The 17412-nt window shown below is 36.6% G+C and overlaps 1 protein-coding gene across 2 annotated transcripts in view; it reads right to left on the bottom strand.

Annotated features, from left to right (window-relative positions):
- LUZP2 (leucine zipper protein 2) overlaps positions 1-17412 on the bottom strand; it is a 203816-nt gene that overhangs the window by 99578 nt on the left and 86826 nt on the right. For both annotated transcript variants that reach the window (XM_076343845.1, XM_076343846.1), the window contains exons 2-4: positions 11438-11555; positions 9895-9965; positions 6719-6800 (exon numbers count right to left, since the gene is read on the bottom strand). In XM_076343845.1, coding sequence (XP_076199960.1) covers positions 6719-6800; positions 9895-9965; positions 11438-11555 — 271 coding nt within the window. The remainder of the gene's footprint in view (positions 1-6718; positions 6801-9894; positions 9966-11437; positions 11556-17412) is intronic.

Genomic DNA, 17412 nt, shown 5'->3' with positions numbered 1-17412 from the left:
AAATCTGAATATATATGAAATAATTAAAGAGATATGATACCAAAATTATTTTCTCTTGTGCTCTCTATACATAGCCTGTAAGTATCAGCTTGGATCTTCTAGTGGAGAGATATTTAAGACACCACAGTACTGTTAATTTAACAGGCAATCTATGTTAGTTAAACCAGTAATTTTTGTTAATTACTATTCACATACACATGCATCTGATATCACTGATATGGACAACTTAAATAGCACAAACTTACTGTTCTAGCTTATCTAAATAATTCAAAAAAATTAAGTCCCTTTCTTTTTAAAAAATAATACCAGTATTAATTAAAAAGGTATTAATTTTTGCTTTCATATTATAACAGCATTTTTAAAGTGCTCCTACTAAATCTTTAACAGCTGAATAGCCACTTAGTCATAAAGTATAGCTATAGAGAGCTACGTAGGAGGAATTTATATGGCTTGGCTACTGGAGCTAATATAGAGATAACCATTTAAGTGCATTCACGCTTTAAGGCAGATCAGTCTGTATCAGCCCATTTGCATGATGCTTCTAGTCAGTCCCGAGGACAAGGCATAATACCATTTTCTAGAAGAGATGTAAAAATTCTACTTTCAGTGACCAACTCCTGATAGCATAATAAACAAGAACAGACGTTTATACCCAGCTCTGAATTAAAAGGCACAGAAACCGAAAAAACTAAGAAACTTTCTACATCTCTTCCTCCTTTCTACCCACTCTTTGTTCTTGTTTGACAGTCACCTCTTTCCAAATGTTGGCTGCCTTTAATTACTATATAGCTGTAATTATGAAAATACATATTGAAAATATATTGTTCTAAGGCTGAACTTCTCAATATTAAGCAAGGACACTGCTTCTGTCTCCTGGAGACAGACATCCAAGGTACTCAGAGCTTTGTGTGTTTCAGAGCTCATTACGTTTATTAAAAGCAACAGCTTCCACCCAGTGGCCTTTACTCACAGCAGTTTGTGACCTTGAAATGTTCAAATTAAGTTTTCCCCTATTGAAATACAGAATGTTTTAACAGATGGCAGTGATCTAATTCTAAGAGTCAGACAACAGTTAGTTATTCACTACAGATGAAGGATGGAAGAATACCAATATAGCATCATTACCACACAGTCAAAGCTCAGCTGTATGCTTATTTGCTTACCTCCAGACTTCTTGTATCTTGCTCAGGACTAAGACATGAGCAATTAAGATGGGATTGGAATACATTCGTTAACACCTAACTATTTTGGCAATATCTGGAAAACCTAACGTACTCAATATTCATTTTCACGGTCAAACGTTCAAGTTATAGTGTAGGAGCGGACTCTAAAATCCAGAGAGAACTGGTTAGGCTATTACCTAAAACAGAAGAAATATTCTTCTGAAATACTGCCGGGCCCTGCACTTCGGCCACAACAACCCCATGCAGCGCTACAGGCTTGGGGAAGAGTGGCTGGAAAGCTGCCTGTCGGAAAAGGACCTGGGGGTGTTGGTCGACAGCCGGCTGAACATGAGCCGGCAGTGTGCCCAGGCGGCCAAGAAGGCCAATGGCATCCTGGCCTGTATCAGAAATAGTGTGGCCAGCAGGAGTAGGGAAGTGATCGTGCCCCTGTACTCGGCCCTGGTGAGGCCGCACCTCGAATACTGTGTTCAGTTTTGGGCCCCTCACTACAAGAAAGACGTTGAGGTGCTGGAGCGTGTCCAGAGAAGGGCAACGAAGCTGGTGAAGGGTCTGGAGAACAAGTCTTATGAGGAGCGTCTGAGGGAACTGGGGTTGTTTAGCCTGGAGAAAAGGAGGCTGAGGGGAGACCTCATCGCTCTCTACAACTCCCTGAAAGGAGGTTGTAGCGAGGTGGGTGTCGGTCTCTTCTCCCAAGTAACAAGCGATAGGACGAGAGGAAATGGCCTCCAGTTGTGCCAGGGGAGGTTTAGATTGGACATGAGGAAAAACTTCTTTACTGAAAGAGTGGTTAAACATTGGAACAGGCTGCCCAGGGCAGTGGTGGAGTCCCCATCCCTGGAGGTATTTAAAAGACGAGTAGACGAGGCACTTAGGGCCATGGTTTAGTGGGCCTCGTGGTGTTGGGTTGACGGTTGGACTGGATGATCTTAGAGGTCTCTTCCAACCTTAATGATTCTATGATTCTTACCTTTGGAAAAAAGTGCTCTACAAAGTGTTAAATACTTGTAAAAGCAAACCTAAATATATTTTTACCTACTAGGATTTCTTAGATGAATGTAACTTTCAAGCTGTAAGTTATATTTTAATTAATAAAACAGATTTTTGTCAAGGAGACATTTAGGACTGTAGGACCTGTCATAAGGGCTGTTAATAAACAAAATAAATATTTCTGAAGCGAAATGAACATCTGATCTTTTTATTAAAAATATTGCAGGCATGAGTTTGCAACGGTTCTTAAGATTCTTGTTTGGTGGTGGATATCTCTGAATTAAATTCCCCATATTCTGTTAGTCTTTTATTACTAAGAAAAACCCTACTGATTTCAAAATAACCATATTGTTTATTTTTACAAGTCATGCATAATGTGTTACTTATTTCTCATTTTTCATAGCGAACACTGAGCAACTGGGAAAAAGGAGTTTACACAGACATATTTTCTCCTTTATTTTGACAGACTGTACTATAATTGTATTGTCAAACAATTCCATCACCATGTATTTTTAAAAATTGTTAGCATGATATAATATACCCACAGGAATAAAATGTAAAATGCAGACTAAGCTTAGTCTACTTAGCCAAACTATTTTTGAGTATTTCCCTGTTTCCTTCTTTACTTTCTCCCTCATCCAGAGCTATCCAGCTCTTTTTATACACTTTAATTGCAGTTAATGGGAAACAACTTTGCAAACCTCAAGGTCACTTCCTAAAAAAATACCTATTCCTTAAGATACAAGGAGTTAGCATGAAGCACAGTCGAATGAAGAGCCCTTCTCCAAAAAGCTCTAAGAGCCTGTTAACCTAATATAGAAATACAGAATCACTACTTACCCTATTTATTCAAATTCACTGGAAGAAAAACACTTTCAAGTTACATGTGTCGTTTGCGCTTTGCCTCTTTGTTAACAAAAGTGAAAATTAGTCCACGGTTCCTAATCCTGTTTCCGGAAGAAGTGGTTCCACTTCACATTTAGAGATACAGCTTGACATTATTAATAAATTTTTTCACTGCTTAACAACCTAATATAAATTGCTTAGGTATTTGACATTAAATGCAGACCAAAAAGCTCTGTCAACCTTTATCAATCGTTAAAGAGGACAACAGGTTATTTGGAATTATGTCTTGCACATTTTATATACATGTTGTATACCTAAACCCAGTATGGTGGTTCTGACTAACAAGCTTTCTCTATTTAAGAAATGCTTTTTGATATACAAATGATCCATAGTTCTAGTGTGAGATGGTCTGTAGAGAAGCTCCCTCACAACCCAAGGCTTTCTGGAAGACTGTATTTGACCTTGAACTTTGCTACATAGGACTACTCTAAAATTTAAATGATCCTTATCATAACTAGTATTCCTCTGCACATTTTTACTATCCCAGATAGAGCAGCTGAAACAAGAGGCATAAATTTATCTGAGGTCTGCCATATTTTTTTCTAGAAAAGACCTGTCCCAAGACAGACTGCTGCTGTTCTTCATATGTTAGTGCTACAGATGCAGAAGACGAAAGACCCAGAAAGGGAGCGCTCACTCCTGCTAAGGGCCTCCAGGTCAGTCTTCAGTGTGATTAGTACTGTGAAGGACAAGAATGTCTTTACACCTCTCTTTTTGTTTCCTCAAGCCTAAGTTGCTGCTTCTACCCTCAGAATGTTGTTACTACCTAGCAGTAGCTCCACCGGCTGCTCTCTGAGAGACTGTACCCACCAACACTTCAGAAGATCCTCAGAAGGGCAACTTTTAGCTGCCTACCATTCCTGGCTTCTCTAGTCTTAAAGGGCAAGAAAAATGGATAAGCATGCACAATAATGTTGATACCATTGTTTCTGATGAATCAATCATTTGTGCAACTGATGGTGAAGATTCTTGCCATACATTGCACAAGACTTGGATGCAAAGTGTAATGTATTGCTGTGGCATCTCCTTTGTTCCTTTGGTTTGGTCAGAGTCCTTGAATACTTTCCAGGTTATTTTTCATGCAATTTGACTTAATTCTTGTAAATTCTTACTTACACTTTTGCATTTACCTAATAAAGAACACCTTCAGGCAGGTGTTCCCTGTTGAATACATGCAGCCAATTAACATACAGTAAGCATTGTACTATGCCTCCTTGGCAAGCGCAGAAAAGAAATACGTATTTCCAACCGCCATCCAGTGTTTTATACATTTGACTTTGAGAAATGTAATTCTATTCTTATTTACTCTGATGAAAATCAGATTTACTTCACAAAATCCTGTACAATAAAATGTGCTTAAACTGGATTAGAAACAAGACTCACAATTCATTAAATCAGAATTAAATTCAAGCTCCCATCCTCTAGCTAGGCTTGCCTCAAAGTACCTAGACCTTCTTTCATAGCAGTCATATTGCTTTCAGAAAAACGTGAAACACATGGAGAAACCAGGTGTAAAGTAACCCTGTGTGACAGTAATAATATTTATTTCCATTTCTATTGCAGCTTTCATCTGAGGATCCCGAAGCACTTTGAGTATTCATTTAGTTTCACTGTATTGGTGAGCTTCATTATGTACATCGTACCCCGAGGCATAAAGAAATAAATGTCACAAACCAAGGACACAGTTCTGCTTTCCTTAAAATCAGTGGCAAATTTAATATTCTATTATTGGCAAGTTTTAGAATACAGATCAAGAATTCAGTTTCTCTATCCAGCTGACAACACTCCAAGCCAAATCCTGTTACAAACTCAGACGGGTTTTTCCTGGTTTCTGCACTAGGTAACGTTTTTGCTTACAGTTAACAGTAGATTTTGTTCGACTTGTGTAGAAGAAATCTTGTGCTCTTCCCCAGTGCTAGGGTGTGGACTGAATTTACACAAGGCATTGCTGCTCAAGTTAAAAAAGCGCTATATCACAAAGAACAACAGAGCCAATAATCCATTCACTACATCTGAGATTTATTTAACCCACAGTTGAATGAGTCTTGAATATCAGAATCTAATACAGAGATTAAATAACGAAACATGTTTTCCACCTTTAATTTGTTGGACTAGAATTCCTTGTACCCATAAAGCTAGTGGGAATGTGTCCGTGCACCTGGAAAAAGACAACTTTCAACCAGCATGTTCTGAGACTAAGCAGAGGCAACCAGGTTCTCATTTCTTCTTATTTGAAGACTATATATCTTGCCTCAGTACAAAATCATCTTAAAACAGGTGCAGATTTTTTTTTCTGGATATATGCTGCCCTGACTATTGAGAAAGACCCAAAAAATATGTTATTCCTTTCAAGTTCAATACAGCATTCAGTTTACTACTTTTCTCCCCCTGAAGAACAAAAGAGGGTTTTTGTTCTCTAGACAAAATTACAAGTACCAAAATTCCACTAAGTATATGTTGTGGGGGACACAAGAATAGGTAAAAACAGTGTCTTTACCCTTCAGACTTCTGAGCAGCAAAGTGAAAAAAATGTTTTCAAAAATCATGTTAATTGAAAGAAACCTGCAAAAGGAACGCTTTAGTTTAAAAGCTATATTGTTTCTAATTAGAAGGTAGCATGTAAAACACACACACTCACAGCTTGTCCACCAAGGGCATGAACTCCTATCTTGTTCACCAAGGGCATAAAGTCACATATGAATCACATTCATACAAAAGAAGGCATATGTAAATATTTGCTAAATTTAGTAATTATTTTTAAACATCTATCTTGGAGGAACCCTTGTTTTGTGAGCCTGGAAGACAGTAAAATATTACTAAATAAACCAGTAATTATCCAATAAAACTAAAAACAGATATATAAACCCTTCTAGCAGCTTGTTTTCAAGTCCAGAGTTAGAGAACACTTGAGATTTGAAGGGACCTCTGGAGATTATCTAGTCAACTTAGGCTCAGTGGTGTTTGTGTTATAGGAATACTACTAACCAATATAGGAAAAATTTCCTTTTTACGTCTTAGAATTAACCAGAAAACGTGAATCTACTTTTTTTTTTCCTGCAATAGCAAAATGTGGCTACTTATGCCACACAGCATTATAGTGCTACATAAAAATCCAACCAGATGTACAATTTATCCAGAAACAGAATATCATTAAAGCATGAAATCTTAACGGGACTTAATACCTTTCTATAGTGATAATTAGATCTATTATGGTCAAAATCAGACACTCTACTATGAATCCATGATTCTATTTTGTTGCTGAAAATTGGTAGTGATTCCAAAAAAGTCAATGGATGTATGACAGTGTACATTGATATAGATGAGACATGGCAGTCCATAAAGATTACTTCATCAGGGAAAGAAAGGTCCAAGTCTCCAGGCCCAAATCTATAAAAAAGTGTATACACACACCTAAATTCCACAAAAATTAGTGAAGACAGGGATCTTAGTGCTTTTGAACATACAAACTTTTTTCAAATCCTTTCTTGGAGCTGAAAGCTTGGATTTCAAGTATGTGTTAGTACTCTACAAGTTTTTTACATGCAAAGTTATTTGAAATACTGACAAATTCTAAAGGCAGAAGGATTAAAAAAAACCCAGAAGAAACAAAAAAAATAAAAGAGGGACAGGGAATCACTCACGGTAGCCTGCTGCTTTTCTGCTTTCTCAGCTGCCTCATTAAGCTGCTTTTGAAAGGCCTCCTGGAGAGATTTCATTTCTTCCCTAGTTTGTTGAAAACACAGAACACAAACTTCATTACAAGTGTCCATTAAGAAATAATTCTTCAGATTCAAGAAAAGGCACTTTTAATTATTCAGAGTAACAGACGGGTGTATTGTGTCTATGTACCTTGCTAATAAAATCATAATGACCCCATGAACTATAGTGCAAACGCAAGACAAAAATTATCTATGAGGGAAATTGGCCACCTTTTCCATCTACTGAGTAGCCTGCTGTCCAAAACATCTGCCAGTGTATAATTTCTAGGAAAAAGGATTGGCACCAAAAAAGCAAGGAAAGCAGGCTACTGAAAACGCACCAAAATGGAACCACACTATTATCAATAAGAACAAGTTTATACCTATTTTAAAACAAACAAACAAACAAATAATGCTCTGGTAAAATTCAACCTTCACCTGGCTCTTTCTAGAAACAAGCAACACAAAATTCAGTAGAAGATTCTGGCATACAGGAGAAAAAGCAAGACGACAATTACTTGGATTGGGTTTTATTTGAATCAAAAAAACCTTTGCATTACTGATGCAGTAAGAAATTCTCTGAATTGCAGCAGGCCGAGATCCTCTGCTGGCCATGTCTTTCTACCCACAGCATATGACACACTTTGGAGCTGTGGCAAAGTAGAAGAGTGGCATATTTCAACTGCAGAGCTTTTTCAGGGCTGTTGCTTGCACGGATAAACCTCCACAGAAGACCAACACAAAACTGGGTTTACACACAGATTAATAATTTAGCCCAGTGAAAACTAAACTGGAATGGCAACCATCTAGTTCATACAAGAACAGAACTTTTGAGCTGCTGGATCATATTTCTTGTTAGTCGATAACTCTACTACTTTTAGCAGTTTTGGGAACACTAGTACAGAACAGATTTAATTGAAATAGTGATTGGGCAGCATGAAACGAATGCGCCATCAGCACAATACAACTCCCTTATCATATAGACAGATGTGATCATTTCACAGTGCTGATGGTGCACAGAAAGAATAAAACTTGAGGCATCATAGTAAGTGACCGAGTTTTACTTGCAACTTAGGAAGTATTGAAGAATTCACACAAAAGGGATTAAAAAAATAATAATTCTAAGTTGAAGTCAGCAGACCTACATCTACTTACACAAGCTGAGATTCCAGCACTCTAAACTTCACTGTATCATCCATCATTGCAGAGAATAATCAAAGTAGTGCTCACAGACCGAACGCAGCTCATGTTTGTCCAAAGAAAGTCGATCATAAGATTAATATTGGGATATATTTTGAATTTTGGTTCAAATATAATAGATTTAAGCATAACAGTATGTTCACTGCTCTTCCCTTACTCCAGGTGAAGTACAGCCTGAGGCTCTTGGCAAATAAACTGTGACCCTTCCTTAGGGAAATTCTATGAGGGAGATTCCCTGGCACATTTTTAACACCTCCTTCTTACATTAAACTTCTACACCTCTCTGGAAGTGAAATCCAGTAAGCCTGTAAACAGCTGTCAAGTACCTGCAGTAGCTCCAAGGCATTTTCTTGGAGTATATTGTAAAAGCCTTTTATTTTCTGAAGGAGGGTGAGGGCCGCTCAGCAGCATATCGAACCGATCCAGGGTCTATATCTGGGAACTGCTGTTGAGCAGTATACTCAATAGCTGAATCCCTCAGAAGCAAAAGTCAACATGTACTTTTGGGTGGACCTTGTGAGTCTTTAAGGGGTGATTTAAGGAGGAGATTAGGAAGAATACTTGTAGTATGTAGTAAAATTTTCCCTTAGCAGACTCAATTTTCCCATCTGCAACTAAGATCTATTTACTGAATAGTCCATTAATACTTTTAATCAATTAATCTCGCTATTTCATAAAAGCTGCACAACAATCAAACCACTACAAAAACACATTCATGTATGAAGGACTGAGTCCGCGACAAGGGCAGCTATGATGCCGAGATGTATACCCTCAGTTGCACCCAAGCCATATAAGCATTTAAATAAGACATTAGCTGAAGTCTTGCTTTCATCATTTAATAGGTTTGTCTGGAATACCTGAAAGACTCTTATGTGTCTGATCCTTCTCTATCAAAGTAAAAATGAGAACTTCTAGGAGTATTGTATTATGGATCTTATTTGTTGTGTATTGAAGAACTGAAGGTCATTTTATCACTAGCCTTCTCTATAGCAATGCAATTTCATATGTACTTCTATTAAATACAATATCAGCAATAAGATGGCCATGGGATGCAAGTATTGCATTTCTAACAATGAAAGAAGTATGAACCTTATTACTTTTTTAAATATTTTTTTTTTCCTAAGGAAAAAGATGGAAGTAAAGGTACATTCATTATATAATATTGTTCCAGCAAAAGTGATCCCTATGTTAGTTACATTTTCTTGTTACTAAAACTGTATTGATGTTGTTATTTGCTGGTCTGAATTCCAAGAATTAAGAGAAGCAGAATGATGAGTTACTTGCGGTGAAGGACTAGGGGACTTGAGACTAAGGACTAGGCTGGGAACTTGCATTCCCAGCCATGGAAACTCATTATTTCTTAAGTGCTCAATGAATAATTTGAAGTGAATACTTCTCTTTCCTCCTAGCTGCCTTCCTCACAGATACCCAGTACAAGTATTCCTACATTTGCACAATGACTAGTGATTTTGAGTGTCTACATGCATGAATATTTAATTAAGAGGCCTGAATAAATATATATCACTATCTCTATATTCAGAGATTGAGATACTTCAATAATTTAATTAACTGGGCATTACCAACCACTTGTAATTTTCTAAAACTTTTGATTTTATTCTTTTTAAGAGAAAATTTCATGACTAAACCTTCCCGAGAAATTAAAAAACCCTTTCTTTAGCAGATATCTCACTATAGCATTTTAGTATCTTTTCCTAACATGTCCAATGTCACCTAATATGTCATTTGTTTCAAAAACTTCCCAAAGCAGCATTCCCTGCCCTTATCTTACTGTTATAATCAGCAGACTCTGGAATACAGTAGCGTTTATAGATTAAAGTAAAAGGAAAGATGGAATCTCCTAGTCTGATAGTTTTCAGTCTGGAAACAGAAAGAGAAGGGAGGAGGTGAGGGGGTCTTACCTTTGCTTTTGGCCCAGTTCCAGAAGTTTCTGCACATCACTTTTGGCTGATGCTTCATCATTTTTCAAAGACTGATAGCAAAGGAAGAACTCTATTACCAAAGAGAACTTTAATATTATTCATCTGAGAAATGATTAATTTGGTCCTCTTTCATAAAATGCTCCCGGTGAATTACAGATATTACCACTTGTGAGAAACGGAGGAATAGCCTGACTTTTCTTTTACCGTAACTCAGCACAACTAACTGTACACAGCTGTTTTTCAAATATTAAATGACAGCTGATCAAATAAGTAGATTTAGAAACAAACAAATGACTAAAAGCATTAGGATTGTATGACAAAGATAAGTGTGTATATACAGAAGATAATACTACAGCTCTTTGCCTATATCTGGATCTCTGCAGCGTTGAGTCTAAGATCTCTCATGGTATAATTTTGCCGAGTACTACCTTCAACTGTGCTGCGTAAGAAATCCCATTCTCAAATAACTTTGTTACAAGGAGAAGCCTATTACTCCATTATTGTAGGTGTGGTGTTCTTTTTAAAGAGTGTTAAAGAACTTAAAAAAAAAAGAAAAGGAGAAAAGGTTCAATGGGCCACAGTTCTCATTAATTAGAACCAGAGAAGTCTGAAATATAAGACAATATAATAATATAATATAGCACAGTATCGAGACAATACCAGCTTTCTCCTGTGAGATACAGGGATTCTACTCCTTATATTTTTCCCATCTAGCTTACATCAACATGACAATAAAAATGCAATGTCAGGAAAATACCGTCCTTGAAAATGGCATGACAAACAGAGACAAATCTCAACTGATAACGAGTCTGAATGTTTTCACCAGACCAACAGACTATATCTGGAAAAGACAGGCACGCTCTTAAGCGAACATCTGGTGATTTCCAGACCTCAAATCCAGAGCAGGATTTTTAATCTACTTTTCACTCTGAGGAGCTGATTTGACTCCAGAGTTATTCTGACTATTGCCCTTTCAGTCTACCCATGACACCCCAAAACCTCCAAAATTAAATACAGAGGGGTCTCAGCTCTAGCCGCAGGCTCATCTAGCACAATTTGTCAGCTAAGCTTGTAAAGTAACGCCTTGTGGTAAACCCAGTCAGTCCGTGTAGATGGCATGCCAGGTAGGTAAAGTAAGCAGCTAAACTAGGCTGAGTATATATAACTCATCAGCAAAGGTGCAACCTGCAACAGCAAAGGAAATCCTTTTATAGTAGCTGCCAGGACAAACGTGTGGTAACTCCACTAAAACAGCTTATTCTTTCTCCTTCCCTTCCTTTTTTGTTCTACTGTGCTCTATTTTCATATTTTCTTTATTTTTTGAGTAAGTGGACAAAGGGCCCAACTCATTAGGACTACGTTTTCCATAAAAACATCGGGTTTATGTTAAGTACAAGATCAACAAAATAATAATTATTCACATATTTAAAAAAAAAAAGGCCACACATTTTTTGTAATAAATAGATACCAATATGAAAAAGTCAAGGTAAGTAATCCTACAGAAACCAAGACAGAACCTAACCTGGAGGTTTACTTTGATTCCCTCAAGTTCTTTAGAAGTCTTCGACAGTTGACGAAGGATATTGCTCCTTTCCTTAAAGATTTCTTTCAGCTGTCTTTCCAGTTCTTCATAGCCCTGTCTAACACAGAAAATAAAAGCATGAGATCTTCTCAAAACATTTCTCAATGCATTTGAAAACAGTCTTAGTTGATCCAAATTGAATTAATTCTAACACTCTTTATAGATTCCAAATTGGAGTGTGTGCCCCTGTTCACCTATATAATAACTGGATTTCATCCAATGTAGATAAATAGATGTTTTATATGTCAAAATGATGTGCTGCATCTGAGTATACAAATTATCAGACTGAAACACTGCAAATATTACAGACTGTATATTGTCTCTGGTGAACAGAAGACAGAAAGGATGTCTTTAACAGGACTGATGGTACATAGCATGAGATTTTTCTTGTTTTAAAAGATATTCCATGCAAGAAACCAAGCAAAACTTTGAAAGTATGAAGTTTTGTGACACCCAGTAATTTGAGGGAAGGATGATTCAGATCTATTTTAACTTTGTAAAATTTATTTCATTCCACAATTTCTCCTCACTTAAACCTCCTTACAGTATAAACTAGAACTGACCAATATGCTAAGAGGAATCAAACCTAATTATTAATTAATGGGTAAGTCAAAATATTTTATCCTTTTTGTCCTGGTTTTGGCTGGGATAGAGTTAATTTTCTTCCTAGTAGCTGGCACAGTGCTGTGTTTTGGATTTAGCATGAGAATAATGTGGTAACACACTGATGTTCTACTTGTTGCTAAGCAGTGTTTATACTAAGTCAAGGACTTTTCAGCTTCCCATACTCTGCCAGCGAAGAGGTGCACAAGAAGCTGGGAGGGGGCACAGCCGGGACAGCTGACCCAAACTGGCCAAAGGGCTATTCCATACCATGTGATGTCATGCTCAGTATATAAGCTGGGGGGAGGTGGCTGGGGGACAGTGACCTCTGCTCAGGGACTGGCTGGGTGTCGGTCCACAGGTGGTGAGCAGTTGCATCACTTGTTCCTCCTGGGTTTTGTTCCCCTCTCTCTGCTGTTGTTTTCCTTTTCATTACAATTTATTATTATTACTATTTTATTTCAATTATTAAACCATCTTTATCTCAACCCACGAGTTTTCTTACTTTTGCTCTTCCAATTCTCTCCCCCATCCCACCGGGGGGGCAGGGAGGGTGAGCGAGCGGCTGTGTGGTGCTTGGTTGCTGACTGAGGTTAAACCACGACACTTCAAAATGGTAATTTTTACTTGGAATGTAACTATGCATTTTAAAGTTATTATAAAATCCACAATGAAATAAATCCAACACATACTGGTTTAGGTTGAATGAAATACAGATCCAACTCTCATACTCCATTTCAGAAAAAAAGCAAACATTACAGCTAATTCTAAACCAACATACTTTTTATTTAAAATTGTCATTTTGAGGAAGACTGATCAGTGATTTGAAACATCCATTCCTTCTACAACTTAATTTCCCCCCCCTCCCCCCCTTGCTGTACCTCTGGTTCTAAGAAGGGGTAAAAAAGAATGTCAACTGCAACATGTCAGTACTATTTTATTATCAGATCCAAGACCTTGAAGTTAAACAGGGATCTTAACACTCTTTTAATGGATTTTGAATACACACTTTAGCAAAGAAACTCAGTAAAGCAAATTAAATACACTATCTAATTTTAGTCATACTTTAGCAATAGACAGCTCACAAAATATGATAGATTTATGAAAAACGAAAATTATTCTATATTAAATGATACTTTGGATACCTGGAAGAGAAGAAAGTGAATAAAACGTCTTTTTCATCAACACAAGACTTTAGGCAAAGAATCTTAACCTTATATTGACGTTTCAGCAATAATTATATTCAGCTTTGACAGAATGTTGCAAATTAAAAAGTGTAGATTTCTTTGAGTTTGCATCTCTAATGAAACACAAAACATCTCCAACTTCTTGCTGCTGCAAAATAAGAGATGTTTTGGTCTGCAACATAGCACCCAACTCTTTCAGTAAAGATCTTCAGCACAATCGCTAGGTCAACTGTTTAATTTTACAGTAGAAGTTCTCTTTTAGATGAAAGTTGAAACAGAAAAGAGTAGAGAGATTTCATCCCCCCCCCCCAAAAAAAATTAAGTTTTCCCAGGATGGTAAAATAAAAACTACAATATTTCTAATATGTTTTGTAGCTGGTAGATAAAAAGCTCAGCTGTCAGTAAAATATTTTATTCTCTTCATAAGTTTTGCTTTTTCTTTCAATATGTGGATGAACTATACTTCAAAACACGGTGGTTTCAGACCATTTCGATTACGTTCATCCACCAGAGGAAAGGAAAAACTGCAGATCTAGTGGGGGAACAAGAAGTACCTCTGAGAATGACTGTAAGAAGACATGGGGTGAAGTCAGCGTAAGGAGATAATGCCAGGACTCAGCTATGCTTACCTACTAGTAACTAAACAGCACTCATAAGTAATCTGGTTATCCTTGATATGGATAACTAATGTTATCAAAAATAAATTATCTCAAATAGAGGTCACACAGTCGAACACATCATGGGTTTACAGGAAAATCTATATAACAAGACTATGAACCTTCCAGAATTTAGCATTATTTACATAGAGGGTTTTGCTTCAAATTTTTCTATCAAATTGAATGAAAGAACCTAGATGGATTATATCTAGCTAGTGCTAGAATACCTGATAAATATTAGCATTCTGGTCATTACATGCAATGTAAATAAAATCTCCTGCATTAAGTTTTATACAGAAACACCTACAGGTTTTTTTGTTAGCACTCCAGCTATGCATGATTGTAAACAAGGTATACATCACTGTAAAAGAGCTGGCTCACCTCAGCAGTAACAACATTATGTGTAATCAGCCTGACAAGCTTCAGAGAACACTCCCATTTTAATTTGCTGATGAACAGAGGTCAAGGAGGGATTTCCTCCTGCTAAAGTAATCAGGTAGTTTCAATAAGGTCATTGCTTCCATTCCTCTTTAAGCAGCACAAACAGTGCGTTAGGCTTGATGGTGTCTTTTGCCACTGAAATGACATTCTTTTGTTTAAAGTTAAACCCTGCATTTAAAAAAAAAAAAAAAACACCCAAACTGCAAGCGGTAACACTGTCCTAACGATCACTTTAAAGTAACACCACCACCCCCAATTCCAGTTTAGCTTGAGCATTTAAAGGTCATCTGTCCCAAGCAGCCAATTATGCTGTCCCATGGGTATTCAGTTGGCACAGGTTTCACTCTATTGTCTTGTAAATACTGATACATAACCATTTGCATAAACTAGAACATTTCCCGAATTTTAAAATTAAATATGAACTATGCATGCACTTATATTTTCCTTTGTATTGTATTTTATGACACACTAGGCAGAGAGGAGGAGACAAAAAGCTAACAATTTACCACTGTGAGTCACAAAACAAACTAAACCTTCAGAACTCTTAGAAGATAATTTTAAAAAAGGAAAGAAGAGTGAAGATACAAAACATACCTATCAGATCTATTAACTATTAGATCCTCAAAGGTTTTAAATTCTGGACAATATTATCTCTGATATCAAGCTTTGACTCTTAGCATTGTGTCCAAGAACAGTGCCCTTGTATTTGAAGACAGTAAAATTCAACTCTGCACCTGTGTGATAACCAACAAACCCTTAGATTAGCCCATCTATTTTGATGACCCCAATTTCTACATTGCAAACTTGCGTCATTTTGACCAACGAAATGCAATTCAAGTGAAAAAAGGTAAATTTGTAAATACAGTGGTCTAATCATGAATCAGGTTATTCAAGAATTCCTGTATTCTTCCACAAATCTGAACATACCTTTACTTTTACACTTTAACAGGATTCTCAGAATAGGGTTTAAGGAAAGATCCATGGTCAATTGGTTTTCTAATTCTTCCCTTCTCGAATTTCAAATAACCAAATTTTAGTCTCCCACTCTTTGGAAGGCTTCACACACATAGATGCAATATAATTGTAAGTATGGATAGGCAGGCCATTCTAGAAGTAAATTCACTTTTCCACATCAGCACGCCCATACTCTCCAGCTGTGCTGCTATATGAAAATCATAGTGTTTTTTCTGAAGCTAATGTTAGATTAAAAAAAATTATTTCCACCATTATTTCTTTCGTATTTGAAAACACATAAATCACTATATATATAATCACAAATACAGAATTTTGTCCTGATGAATATCAGCAAACTCCTCTGAATTTGATTAACTAACAAGAAGATTATTTGTCTAATTAAGAAGAAACTGCAAGATGTAAAGCAATTGGACCAGATATCAACAAGACTTAAACAGCATAATTCCTCTGAATTCAGAGAAGATTTAAATTGAAAGAACACCTAATCTATATCTAGGTACCTGAATGAAACACACAGCTCTTTAAAAGGATGGCATCATCCCTCACCATGTGGGAGAAAGTAAGGGAAGGAATTTTGGTAGGAACACAGTGAAATGTTAAACTCAATGACAAATTATGGGGGTGTGGAGGGAGAGTGGATTCTTGCAGCCAGAAAAATAAGCTCTAAACTGAATAATTTCCTTATGCTGAACTTGGATGCCACTTTTGTACTGCAGTACAATTCTGGAAGAAGTTGACTCAATGAACGTGATGTGTCACCACTGTACCACCCTGCCACAAACACCATGAAGTCCCAGGGACTTTCCAAAATCTTCCAATCCTCAAAAACTGCCAGGGTTCTCTACTCATTTTGCAGTATAATTACACGTGCCCAAAATAAGTTAAACCCATTCCTAGGAAACTCCTCTAAGTAATTGTACACAGATTAAATCTGTTCTCTGAATATCAGGTTACACCAGTTACACCATTCTGAAAAATAGAGTCATTATCAGCACATCTACCTGGGATTAAAATGACTATTTATCATTGTAGCACATGAATGTGCTGTTAAAAACGTTCATTATGAAACAGAACAATCTAGCAATACTCTGCACGTTAACATCATCTGTAGCACTCCAATTGCAAGTTGTTTCGTTTTTACCATCAGCCTATTGATGTAGTGTCAGTGTAAATTCCAGTATCATTTGTTTTCAGGGAACGATATTCACTTATAGCTTTAAGCTTAGTCAGCTGTTTTGACTCTTCTGTTATTCTTAGTGACATGATTTAATAGATTAGAGCAAACATTTCAACAGCTTCTAATTTTCAGTATGCAACAGAGACAAATGCCTAATAATTAGGAAAACTTGTGCCCCAGAGATCACTCCACCTCTGACTTATTTCCTTAAATATTAGAAGTTAAGCTTTTAGTCTTCAAAATAAGGATTGAGTTTATTTCTCACTGAATAATATGTACTATGTCAGGACAAAGTAAAATTGATTTTGTTTTCCCACTAGGTTTACAAAGCCTGTCTTTGAAATAAAACTTTTATAAAGATATCAATTATTTATGGTACATAAATGTCCCTGACTGAAAAAAAACCAACCCTTAAAACAAGAGAAAATTGAAATACAGTCTGCAATTTAAGACAAAACTTACACAGATGTCTCTTTCAGGAAATCTGTTGTCAGTCATATTCCTCAAGCTACTCTTTCTTTTTTTTAAATTTCCCTGCTATAATTGCAATTAATATCTTAGGGCATCCAACTGTAAATTCTAAGAAAATTAGGTGAGATGATGATAAGGTCACAGCCTCATGGGTTTGGCTATTTTTTTAAAGCAGCAATAGTTAAGAAAAGAGTAGACTGTATTCCTTTTCATGCATCATAAACAGTAAATACTGCTTACAAAGTACACTGCAAAGTGCATGATCACCCAGGTGTTTCTAAAGCAATCTTTTAAAGATATTCTTGGTGGCAGATATGTACACATGAATGTGGTCTATATTCAAGTGAGAAAAAAATCATCATAATTGTAAATCAACATATCTGGAAGTTGAAGATAAGAATCTTT

The sequence above is a fragment of the Aptenodytes patagonicus genome, chromosome 7, assembly GCF_965638725.1.
Source record: "Aptenodytes patagonicus chromosome 7, bAptPat1.pri.cur, whole genome shotgun sequence".
NCBI classification, from domain to species: Eukaryota; Metazoa; Chordata; class Aves; order Sphenisciformes; family Spheniscidae; genus Aptenodytes; species Aptenodytes patagonicus.
Note: the sequence above shows the minus strand (reverse complement) of the source record. Positions and strands in the feature narration are given on the sequence as shown.